Genomic DNA, 13,111 nt, shown 5'->3' on the forward strand with positions numbered 1-13,111 from the left:
TGCCTGTTTACTGACCTGTCAACAAATCCAAAATAGATCTGGGGTTGCTTGAACAACTGTGATTTTTAGGTTTGCAGAACACAGCAAGAAACAAAGCTTTCAAAGAAGCATTGTCCATTTTTGGGGGCTGTGTTCTACCGCATCATTGTGCGACAATACTCACACGCTATTCACTCACTTCCTGCTGCTCAGTAGGAATTGCCAGATTCTGGAACACACAACTGGAAAGGTTTCATGCAAAGATATTTGCAAAAAGTAACCCAAGTTTCAACCTCAGCTTTAGCATTACCTAATGGTGGCTTTGAGTAAAAGTCACTCTGCTTCAATTTCCCACATGTGTAAACTGGAGATAATGATAAGATTGAATTCACAGTGTTGATGGAGAATCAAAGTTGATGTTTTTTTGCTGACACGAGAAGACTGTCCCTAAGGTCTGTGGCCCTCCTGCCTATTCCCAAAGTCAGAGGGGCCAGAAGCCTGAGCTGGTTGGTTCCCTGGGCCTGCTACCTTGGGGTTGCATCTATAGGGGAAGGATGCTCTGTTTGGCTGAGTGACTTCACACACCACAAGGCTCTGCTCCATGCTGCACACCCTCACCCCCCAGCAAATTCCTTGAGCCATCCTTCAAAACAGGAGGTGGGAAAACAACAAGTAAAGGGAAACTTCCCAGTGGCATCTGCAAACTAACCACCAGCAATTTCTTCTTCTTCTTCTTCTTCTTCTTCTTCTTCTTCTTTTTTTTTTTTGGTGTTTATGATTTCTGTTGGGATTCTACATGGAAATTTTGGCAGAAAACCACTTATTGTCTCATGCCCTTCATTCCCTTGCCCTCCTTAAATCACTCCCATTTCTCCCTCCTCAGCCATATAGTTCTTTGCCCAAGGCTCTTGATGCAAGAAATACTCATAAGCTGTAACAGTAGTGGAGGCATCCTTACTGTTTCCCAGGTGTCAGGCTACCTCTGTGCATCTCACACATTAACTCAGTAACCCTCACACAGACCCATGAGGTGTGTGTCATCACCCAGTGTCACAGACCTGAAGGTGAGGAGCCCTCACAAGTGAATGAATTCACGAGTTCAACCCCTGGCACCTCAAGGATGGTTAAGATAAGCACCTACATAAATATAGGTCTTTGAGTCAGGCTGGAAGAGAGTCAGGATTATATCCAATGTTCTCATAAACTTTAGAAATACTGAGGTTCCAAGGTTGGTGTGGGGACGAGTGTAAAAGAAGGGTAAATACTTACAATCAATGTGTGCTGTGTTCGTGTCTGAAAACATCACTGTAAAGCCCAGGAATTTGTACATTTAACATGTGTTAGTAATAATAAAAGAAATATTAACTATATAAAATAGAAAGTAGAAAGAAAACTTTCATCCCATTATTGAAATAAATTAGTTTTTATTATAGAATTTTTTAAAAATATTTTTAATGTAGAAAAACATCTTGCCTTTGTTTTGATGTATATACTTTCCTTTTTTTTTTTTTTTTTTTTTTTTTTACTTCAAACTAGAACCGCCCTGTGTATCACTTTACATCACACCTCTTCCACACGGATTGTGATTTGACATTAAGAATTTTGAAAATATCACTTTAAAAAGGATGATATCTAAGTGTATCATGTTAGACAAGGTCACGGGTCTTAAGATTGTGATTAATCTTCATTCTCTTTAAAAAAATAACTTTTGCAAATTGTAGTAGTGCTCACTATAGACTATTAACTTGAAAAATGTGAAAAGAAAATAAAGAACTCATATGTGTGCTTCTGATATGCCAAACCCTGTATTAGGAGCTCAGGATTCAAGTGGACAAGTCATGGCCCCTGGTCTCATGAGATTTGCTAGTAGAGGACAGAGAGAGGCAGACACAAAATCACAATGTAGCATGGCAAGGGTTTCTGCAGCCAGAGTGGACTTGTCCTCCCTGCCTCTAACTGCACCTAAAGACCCTGCCCTGCTTCTTATCGAGACCAACACGAGGACCTGTGCTCTGGTTCCCCCCTCTATTTCCACTCCAGTACTTCACTCCTGTGGCTACTCCAACTTTGCCACATCCTCTTTTCCTTTCTACTGAATCATTCCCACTGAAATCCAAATTAAAGATCTTCTATTTAAAAACTAGCCCCCCCCCACTTGATCCTGGATCCCCTGGGTGCACCACCCCATCCCTGTGCCTCACTATGGAAACTCTCCCACTTCCTGTCTCTTGGCCACCCCTTCTCCCCTCCCCAGTCCACTCCATTCTCAGTGTCTTCCTGCTTCACAGCAGAGCTGCAAATGAGAGTCACGAACACCTAATATCTAGCCAGCCCAACATTCCCTTCTTGTCCTCATCTTATGCAACTCTGGCTTCATGTGACACAGTAACACTCCATTCCCTCATTCTTGAAACCCTACTCATGAGGATTTAGGGATACCACATATTTTTCTGCCTACCTCACTACTAGTCTCTACAATTTATTTTTTTCTTGAAAGCTCTTCTTGGTCCCATTTCTAATTGTTAGAATGCCAACAATTCAATCTTAGGTCCTCTTCTCCACTCACACTCTTTCCCCTGTGGGGTGCCATCAGTCTCCCAGCTATGTGATAAATAGGTATTGACTATTGAAAGAAAAAAGAGGAACAACAAAATTATAAAGAGACTGCAAGATGCCATGTCTACCTGAGTTTTAAAACATCACAGAGAAATAGCATTTATGATTCCATCATTTAGAAATAACCACTGGTAACTTTTGAATATAGTTGCCTTTCATATATCATAGACACTGAGATCAGGATCATACACTGTGTTTTATACACTGCTTATTTTTAAACTTGAAGTTAGATCACAGTAGTTTTTAAAAATATACTTCCCTCTAGTTTTTTGATGTCACAAATTTTAACACTAAAGCTGGTTAACCTGTATTTTATAGCTAATTTTTAAAACTTGAAATTGATCATGAGTATTTTCCCTACAAAGAGTAAAGTTTTAAAATAATTTTCAATGAGGGTGTACTATAATTTATTTCACTATTAATCCATTACTGGATATTTAAAATCTCTCCACATATTAGTGGTAAAAACACAGTAAGGAGATATAGGGAAGGATTGACTGGATTTCTGGAGAGCATGGGACTAGAGTAAGAATCTGCCACTTTGTAGCTATGTGGGCTTAGGTTTTGTTTTAACTACCCAAGCTTCACAACTCCTCCATAAACCAGCTAATAAAGAGTGTGACTATCATAGAGACATCAGGATCCCAAGTGGAATAATGTATGCAAAACTCTGAGCATTGATGGTTATCTTTCTGCAACTCTGTCTCTGCATTTTATATATACATATATATGTATATATAATATTTATTTATTGCCTACAAATATATATAAAGTGTGTTTGATGGTGGTATTGGGGGTTGAAATCAGGGTCATGTGTATGCAGAGTACATGCTCCACCACTGAGCTATGCCCCCAGCCCTCTATGACCTTAGAACAGATACCACAGGTAAAATTCCTGAGCAAAAGGATCAGCATATTAAGGTTGTCAATACATGTCATTAAACTGCTTTTCTGAAACCTTGTTATCAATATGTATTAGCAATGCACATAGTGTTCATTTTACCACACTGTAGACTGTGCTGATTTTAAATCTTTGCCAATTTGATGAGCAAGGGGCTGAACACTGACTCTGACTTGACAATTCTGATGACTGTATGTGAAGTCCAATAGGTTTCCTGTCTTCCTATAGTTGATAATGAGAATGCTTTTCTCTTGCAAAGTGTCTGTTTATGGATTCTGCTCATTTCTTTTTCTAAGCTATTTATTTTTATTTTATTTTTTGGGGATACCAGGGATAGAACTCAGGGTCTCTCATCTATTTTTCTTAGTAAATTGCTATAATCATAGTTTTTGTTTTATTACCTACAAATATTTTGCTCAGTTTTGTCTCTTAATATTACCTGTGGCTATTAAAATAACATTTGTTTTCTTTCCTGATTATAGAAGGAATAAGGGAATGTTACAGAGAATCTGAAATATATGCAAAAGAACAAACATGAAAATGATAAAACCCCAAATTCCAGACATCATCAATGTTAACATTCTGGGGGGTTATCTTTCCATGTGCAGCCATTTATTTATTCAATATATATTTAATGAGTGCCTTCTATAGGCCAGGTACCATGATAGAGTTAAAGTAATGAATATACTATATAGCACATATAATTTTTGACAGAACTGAGAGCAAACAACATTTATATGGTCCTCTTCTCCACTCACACTCTTATTCTTCAAAATAGTACTTTTTAAAAGTAACTTTTTACTAAAAAAAATACTGTTTAAGGAATTATTACAAACTAAACACATTGGTTCAACCAATACCCACATCAGGAAACAAACCAATAATCAGAATTCCATAATTAGAGCTGTTTCTTTTTATAAATACTTGCCTTTATTTCTCGTTGATACAAATTCCTACATGTGTATCAACCATTTTTAGGCTTTCAAAGCTTATCATCCAATGACCCTCCAAAAATTCTGATTTACTTATATTTTATCCTTGTGTTTTATCCTTTTATATTTTAACTCTTTAATTTACCTATTTTACTATAAGCATTGAATAATCCACTCCTTTACTTTTGTTAGATTTAACTGAACATATACAAAATTTTTCCGGAGGTTGGGTCTATGCCCTGATAGCCAGTCCAATGTCAATGTTGGGCCATAAATCTATGTTTCATTGTAGAATATAAAACATTTTAATAATTGGTTGAGACAGATGCGCACCTATCACATTTTTGTCAAAAATTTCTAAGTACTTCTGCCTATCCCTACAAACAGAACTTAGAACAATATTGTCCTATCGTGAAAAAGAATAGGAAAGAAGGTGCATTTAGTCAAACTTCTCCTGTATCTGTAGTAAGATGTTCTGGTTTTATTTACCTATTTCTTATAAATACTTTTCATATAGTTTACTCCTTATTTTTGTTTGAATTTGTGTTGTAGATACTGCTGCTATTTTATAGCTTAATTTTTTGAGGTGTTAGAATTCTAATATAGGAAGACTATTCAGTTGTAGATGTATTTTTGTATTGTTTAATATTTGTGAAGCCTATTATAATAGACTATTCTATTATTCTAGGACTATTCTAGCTGATTCTTCTCAGTTTTCTATGTACATAAATTGCTTATCAAAACCAAAAATGTCAATCTCTTTCATTTCATTAATTATAGTTCATGTCCTACTATACTGCTCAAACTTTCCAGAACAGTGCTGAATAGCAGCACTGACAGAAAATATTCTTATTTTGTTTCCATTTTAGTGGCAATTTGTCCATATTATCTTACTGCTAAGTTCAATGCTGGCTATTGACATAAGGTAAGTGTCTTGTATTAAACTACTCTAGATTTTGACTCCTAATTTTCTGATATCAAATTATGGAATTGTATAATATTTTCATAGTCATATTTTTAACTTCAGATAAAGGTAAAAGCAAAAGATCTTATGAGAAATGATGAAGAAATAGGAAGGAAATAAAAATTATCTATTAGTAATGATAATAAATAAAATACAGGCTATGCTTCTTTCTTGGCCATCAATTGCAATGCAGCTAAATTCAATACAATTTATTATGTCTATGAATCATTTGTTGCTTGAAAAGCTTCTTTTTCTCGCTAGGCTGAGCATACAATAGCTGGAAACACAGGAAGGCAAATTCAACTCTGTCTTCTATGTGGAAGGAAACACAAATTGGTATTCTATTCTAAGACAATATAAGAGTTCAATTAAAAAAAAACTTCTTTAATAGTCAACATGTATAAGAATATTAAAAAGTATGTTGCCAGGATTTTAAAAATGTAATCCCTTCTAGTTTTTGAATTCATAGGAGAAAATAAACAAACATGCTACAGCTTATGTAACAGAGCTGAAAATGAGAAGTGGATTGGGGGGTGTATATGCATGGTTGTTTGCTTAGAGGAACATTCATGTTTAGGCTGTAATTATTGATATGCCCACACACTTTCATAGAGTTATCTTTGGCTCACGGAAGGGTATGAAAGCTGAGGTCAGCTTGAGCCTTTCCTATAGCATCTTCCTTACCAGCACCCATAAAACAAAAGAGTTTCCTCTTTGTTTATAGGAGGTAAAGCATTTTCTAGGTGAATTATATTTATTCAATTAAAAAATCAACTTCTGAATTAGTTTAAATATTTTATGCTTTGTAGAGCACAAGTATTATTAGATAGTACAGTGTGCTATACTTGAAATCACTTAATATTGGCATAACTGATATTTTGAAGATGTTTTTTCCTAGCTAAACATAAATCTCTAAGTAAGACAGATTTTAAAAATTAATCAATAATAATCTCAGTTTTAGAGTAATAAAGTATTGCAATTTTAAAGACTAAGGTGCATTTTTTTGCTTTACAAGGAAAATCATTGGACCTTACTATTTGGAAATGATGGTTTTACCTAGACACTGTCCACAATCTCCTCTCCTTGGCCTTGATTCATCCAACTGAGACCAGAACCTTCTGCCCCATGCCATTTTTTTTTTTTAATGAAAAAGGTATAAACAAGGGGCTCCAAGTACAAAGGCTTAAAAATCAGAGCTGGGACAGGGAGTCTATAGAGGAAAGGACCCAGAAAGGGTGGGAATATTCTTGTTGTGAATCCTGACATCAAAGAATTCTCTTTGTCCCAACTAAACAATGCACCAGGAGAGCAGAGAAGGGAGTTCCAACATAGCCTCACTCTTAACTGGGTGTAGTATATGGGACAGCTTCACACACGTGTGTTCCCAGGGTGCAGACTACTTCCCATCCCTGATCCCTCAGGAGTAATGTGTGACCTGGGACCAGAGGTCTGGTTCCTACTCACTCTTTAAGATCACCACCTCAACTACACCAGTTAGGATGGCAACCATAACGCTAGACTGAAAGAAAACTCAATATGAGCTTCGTCTATTCAGATTTACAGCCATCTCTTAACTATGGAAAAGTCCAGATTGAGGATGAGCAGCAGGGTAAACTGAGACATTATTGTTGCTGAAGGACTTTCTTCACTGTTTGCAGATGCTTTTCAATAAAAATCCAACAGGAAGAGCTCTTTCTTTAGTCAGGAAGAGTCATACTTAAGTAAAGACACTAATAAAAAGAAAAAAAAAGAAAACAAACAAAAAACCCAAACCCCATAAACAAACAAACAAACAAGAAAAAAACCACAAAAACAAACAAACAAACAAACAAAAACCCAAAACACTCCAATTCCATACTGTCATTCATAAAAAATGACTTCCATACAAGCATCATTGTATTGTACTTGGAGAATTTTTTTGCAAAATGATATGTAGGATGCTAGTCAGACTTAGAAATAGGAAAGCCTGAAGCACTATGGAAATAAGGTCTAAACCTGTCTAAGCTGAAAGAAAATATTTTATTTTATCCTACGATAATTATGTCTCCCTGTCACTCATGTTCCTTAGCATGTCAAAGATTTTTAATTATATAGAAAAATAAACTTTCTGCTTTTTCTTTCTTTTCCTGAAGTGTCAACAAAATTAATGATTATGATTTTTTTTTTAATTTAAAAAGTCAGTGAGATGTGAAGCAGGACTTTTTAAAAAAAAAACTAAAATGAGCTAAATTTTGTGTTTCTTAGACTTAAGATATTTCTAAATATCCCTCCCTCCCTCCCTCTCTCTCTCTCTCTCTCTCTCTCTTCAGAGATTGAACCCTGGGGCATTTAAGCACTGAGCCACATCCCCAGCCCATATTTAAAATTTTTAAATTTGAGACAGGGTCTCACTAAGTTGCTTAGGGCCTTGCTAAGTTGCTAATGCTGGCTTTGAACTTGCAATCCGCCTGCCTTTGCTTCCTGAACTGCTGGGATTACAGGCACACACAACAATGGCTGGCTTCCAAATTTCTTTAAAAATTATAACCTCAATTTTCTAAATCATATTCCCAATAACCATTTTAAGTACACACTTTGATAACACAACAAATATTACTGGGAGTCCTCACATAATGTATTTCATTATTGAGAATCATATTAAGCAAGAGTGAACCAAGTTACACAGAGGGGTAGCTGGCAAAAAGCTAAGAATTTAGAAGGAAAAAAGGCCAAATGTCAACAATCAGAGTTCAGAAATCATACTCCAAGCTAACCATGAAATTGTTAAACGCCTTCAAATTCTTGTGCCATAGACCTTATAAAACCAAAAATATGCAATTTAAATATATTAAAATATTCATGTCCCCTGCCACCACACACTGCTGATGGGTGTGTGAAAGCAGGCATTACCCCGTCATTTCTGCCTGATGAGACATTTCTGGTTTTCTTAAGAACATTATGCCAATAAACTTATTTTGGCCAGAAATATTTTTACATTTTTATTTCAAAAGAAACTTATATTTGCAATGACCAGTCCCAGGTTTGTTGAACTACAAAAATATAAATGAAAGATTGAAAAGAAATATAATTTTAAAGTTTAATTTAAGTACAATTTTATTTTAAAACTTTAATGCAAATCTAGACCAAAGACAGAATCTATGTGAATCTTTTACTGTTACTTTTGTTGATACTTTAATAGTACTCTTATGTAAAATAACTTAAAATCAACTTTTATAAGGCTGGAAGCTTAAAAACTTTCTCCTACTATTGTTTTATGTATTTGGTTGATGTATCTTTGTTCCTCTTTCTACTTTACCTTTAATAATAAATAGTCCTCATACACAGACCACAAGTTTTTCTTTTTCTTAATAGGGGTTTACAGGAAAAAAAAATTTCCACATCTGTAAACTAGAACTTTAAACATCTACTTCATATATATTTGTTTAAGGACAATTTAGTCTCAACATACACTTCAGTGTGAATAATGCCCATTGAACAAATAAAAATCTGTATTAAATCAAAACTGCATTTAGAAGATTTTTGGTCTATATTATAGTAAGTTATTACTTTGACTAGCTTCTCATTTTTTCACCACACAGTTTTGGCACTGTATAGATAAGCTGTGGCATTTTTAAGAAGGTGAAGTTTCAAAACAAGAGCAAATTACTGTTAATATCTTCTTGATGGGTATTATTAACACCTATTAACATCAATAAGAGTAACAGGGTTGTACCCAGGGCAAAATATTAGCCTACTATATCTTTAGTAACAAATGGAAATTTAGGGATGAAATGTTAACATTTAGTGAAATACTGAATTTTTTGTGCTGCTTTTTCATGAAGTGAAATACAACCATAAATCAGAAACAGCTTTTGAAAATAAGTATGATTATTAAGCTTTTATGAAGGCAATTCTGAACTCGTCACTCACTTAGGATATTTCTACCTTAAAAATAGCAATGCCTTATATGTAATTTTCTGGAGAAAAGTGGACACTTTTAAATGCAAAAAAAAAACTGCATTTTATTTCTAAGTGTAAAATCAATATTTCACTTAGAAATGGAAAAAAATAAAGCACATTTAAATAATTTTATTGCACTGGAAGTTGCCAATTCGTCTGTGAGTAGATTCATTGCAGATGAAAAGAAATCAAAATACAGGACAGATGTTGAACAAACCGCATTTAAGTTCTGTCACACACTGGCATTTTTCAAAAGATTTTGGATCATCTATTAAATAAGGTGCATTTTGCTTGATTTTGAAAAGGGAAACATCAGGAAATATTTAAAGGCCAATTGCTGCCAATTAACTTTGATCAGTTAAAGTTCTATTTGAATCTTTCAGATTCTTCTCCTGTCTGAAATAACATACATTTATAAAATCTAGCAAAACAACAACTTGATGATTAATGCCTGTTGGCAGCCCTACCACAAGCTTGCTTAACAGCAAGATTTAAATAAACAACTGTCTCTATTAAGGAGGGAGTGAAATGTAGTTTTAGTCATATTTTCTCATAATGGAGATGTGAAAAAACAATATTCTTTATTCTTAAGAATGTGGCTTACCAAGATCCTTGTGTTTGTCAGTCCCCATAACACATGGAACATTACAAAAGTTTCTCCAAAATTGCAATTGACCAATAAAACCATCAGCAGTTAGAGAGAAGAAATCTTAGCAATCCAAACAGCAGAGGCCTGACTTAAATATTCTTCAGACAACTGTACTAGCCAGAAAAGCATCTGATCTAATACACTCAGATCCTGATGCAGACTGGATTTGCAAAGATCATGAGTTCTGTTGAGTTCTAAAGGAAATACATCTCAATAATCATTATAGAATTGAGAAATATGAAGCTTCTGATAATCAACAAAATGCAATATTTAGGATTCTTGATATCAAATTTTAATCCTTACCAATGGGTCGTATGGGATCTAACTTTGAATCACAACAGCCAAAATAAAGCAAAACAGAAACACCATGAAAGCCAAATATTGCTGTATAGTAAAAAAAAATCCCTTTAATTTTTCCAACTATTTATTTTTAAATATAATATTCCATTGTTACTTTCAAAATCGGCCAGCTATTTTCAGACATGCAACATAGAGTATGTGCAAAACAACTGGAACTTACTTCTAAGTCATTGAAAAACAGGTGTGTGTCTGCCAAGTTGAAAATCATTTCCTCCATTCGTAGTCCCAGGGAAACTGAAGTGGGTGGATCCTAAAAGAAGAATTGTAAAGGTCAAAAACATATAAACTCCTCAGATTACATACAATACAGTGTCATGTCAAAAGGGAATCTTTATCAGAAGAGGTGGAAAGCAAGAGACACACAAGAAGTCCTGGGCTCCAGCTGCTTTTAATGTGTATTATTTACTCTGTGTACAAAGTTCAGGGACTTACTGCATACAAAGTGCCCCAAACATTTGTTGTTACTTTGCATAATGAAGAAATAACTTATTGCCTATAATATTAAAATAAAATCTAGGGTTACTTAGACATACAGAAGAAATTCAGCTTTATGTATCTGTTTCAGGAGCAAGAAATTCGGTGAATCAAGAGGTCATTGTTTATATTACACCACTGATTAATTTCACAAAGGTGGTAAATATAACTTCTCTAGATGATAACTCTCTATCATCTCTATTTATTTGGACTGCATGTCAACTTCAAGTATACTAGTTAGGAAGCGGTGGCCAAGCTGATCATCTGGCATCATGTCCAGCTCAGGATATTGATCTTAACAAATAGCTGGTACCATTCACTGAGAGGGGAACACTAGTATTCAGAAATGTCTAGTGGCTTCTAGTACTTTAAGCCTTGAATCCTAGTGGTGAGTAGTCAATCTTTCCCATATACACATATCTTGATATCTCCTGCTACTGAAATGAACTCAGAGGCTATGCAGCTATTTGTATTCTTTTTTAAAAATTCTTTTTAGTTGTAGTTGGACACAATACCTTTATTTTATTTTTTTATTTATATTTGGTGCTGAGGATCAAACCCAGCGCCTCACACGTGCTAGGCAAGCGCTATACAGCTGAGCCACAACCCCAGCCCCTATTTGTATTTTTTATGGTATTACTGTATTTGTAATGTATCAAACCCAGGAAACAACATGTTTCATGAGCTGAAATCTTGCAGACTAAGTAAAGAAGAAAAAATTTTCAAAGAGAAAGTACACAAGGGATATAAAACAAGTGAAGATTTTATTGGGAATCTAAAAATAATATCAACTTTTATGTGCATGGCATTTAAAATTTTTCCAAAAAAAACATTTCTGATATACTTCTTTATTATCAAAACAAACATTTGGAGTAAGTACATTATCTACCTGTATCATCATTTAACATAGGAAATTGTAATTAGAGAAATTATACCTAGGTTACACTACCCATCTGGAGGAAGTGTATTCTGTACCTTTGAGCATTATATTAGAGTTGACAACATAAAACTCCAAGAAAGTAAGATCCTAATTATCCAATCCTGTCCAACATAAGTTGTACTATCTTCATCCCAAATCTCAAGACTTGCGTGTGTCTTACATGCATTCTACTCTCCGTATATCTAAAGTCTATCATGTCTATCTTCTCCTGCCCTTTGGGAGGCAGCAAGAAGTGATAGAAGAATCCTAGATTGAGAAGCCAGGTACTAACTTTGCTCTACCATAGAATAATAACTTTAAAAATTTTATCTCTCAATTTGGTACACTTAAATGTCTGATTAACCAGGAGAGAGCAGGAGCCTGGATTGGAGGGATGGAAGTTACTTCCCTAGCAACTATCACAGGCCACTTTGCTGCAACCAGGAAGATAAAGCCAGCACCACCACACTTGCCAGATCCACCCACCCCATTAGCACCCCCACTCACCACCAGCCCTGGCCACACCCTACCAGCACCTCTTACCTTGCCCATACCCTGCCAGCACCACCAATCCTGTTGGCACTGCCCACACCCCATCACCACCCACAACTCTGCCAGCACCACCTATCCTGTTAGCACCACCCACCCAGTTAGCACTACCCATTCTTCACAAGCACCACCAACCCTGTTAGCACCACCTACACCTAACACAGCCCCTAACAGCATTGTCGTGTAGCTGTCTACCAGTAGTTCCAGAGGAAGGAAAGTGCATTCGTGAAAATGTGGTAGGATGGCATCCCTAGCTGCAATTCCTCTCCTGAGCACTTTCTCTGGCAGTCGATTGACAGTGGTAAAGAGGCAGAGGACACAGATTGCCAAAAGCTAGAGGTTTGACTGGCATAGAGGCAAAGCAAACACCCCAGGAATTATGAAAGGACAGGGAGGAAATAAAGACGCAGAGACAAATCAAGTGTCCAAAAAATAGCCAGGGGAGGTACAAATGAAAACAATTCCCTCGAATTTCCTGTGGGGTGATTCATGCTCCTCAGGTCTCTTAAACTGTCCTTGTTTAATACCACCTAAGATCTATGAAACCTCCTAAGTTGTTGAAGAATGAAAATCAGTTAACAAGAAAAACTAACTCATTTATTATGGGTTTTATAAGAAATTGTTCATTCACAAGGATGCTATCACTGAGTGTGCTTGGAAAGAACTAATGTTCAAATGTGCCCTGGAGCAGAATTGACCAGTAGAGGAAGTTCAAACAGCTGTTTCTAAAACAAAACACCTGACTAAGGTGTATACTCCCTCTAGTTCAGGCCAATAAAAATACACTGACTTGTCTCATAACCATGCCAATGAATCTTTTTATGTGGCA

General features: G+C 35.6%; 1 protein-coding gene across 15 annotated transcripts in view; it reads right to left on the minus strand.

The window, feature by feature from the left end:
• Eya1 (EYA transcriptional coactivator and phosphatase 1) overlaps positions 1 to 13,111 on the minus strand; it is a 295,310-nt gene that overhangs the window by 32,019 nt on the left and 250,180 nt on the right. For all 15 annotated transcript variants that reach the window (XM_048783048.1, XM_048783042.1, XM_048783041.1 and 12 more), the window contains one exon: positions 10,501 to 10,590. In XM_048783048.1, coding sequence (XP_048639005.1) covers positions 10,501 to 10,590 — 90 coding nt within the window. The remainder of the gene's footprint in view (positions 1 to 10,500; positions 10,591 to 13,111) is intronic.

The sequence above is a fragment of the Marmota marmota genome, unplaced genomic scaffold (genome assembly GCF_001458135.2).
Source record: "Marmota marmota marmota unplaced genomic scaffold, marMar, whole genome shotgun sequence".
Taxonomy (NCBI): Eukaryota; Metazoa; Chordata; class Mammalia; order Rodentia; family Sciuridae; genus Marmota; species Marmota marmota.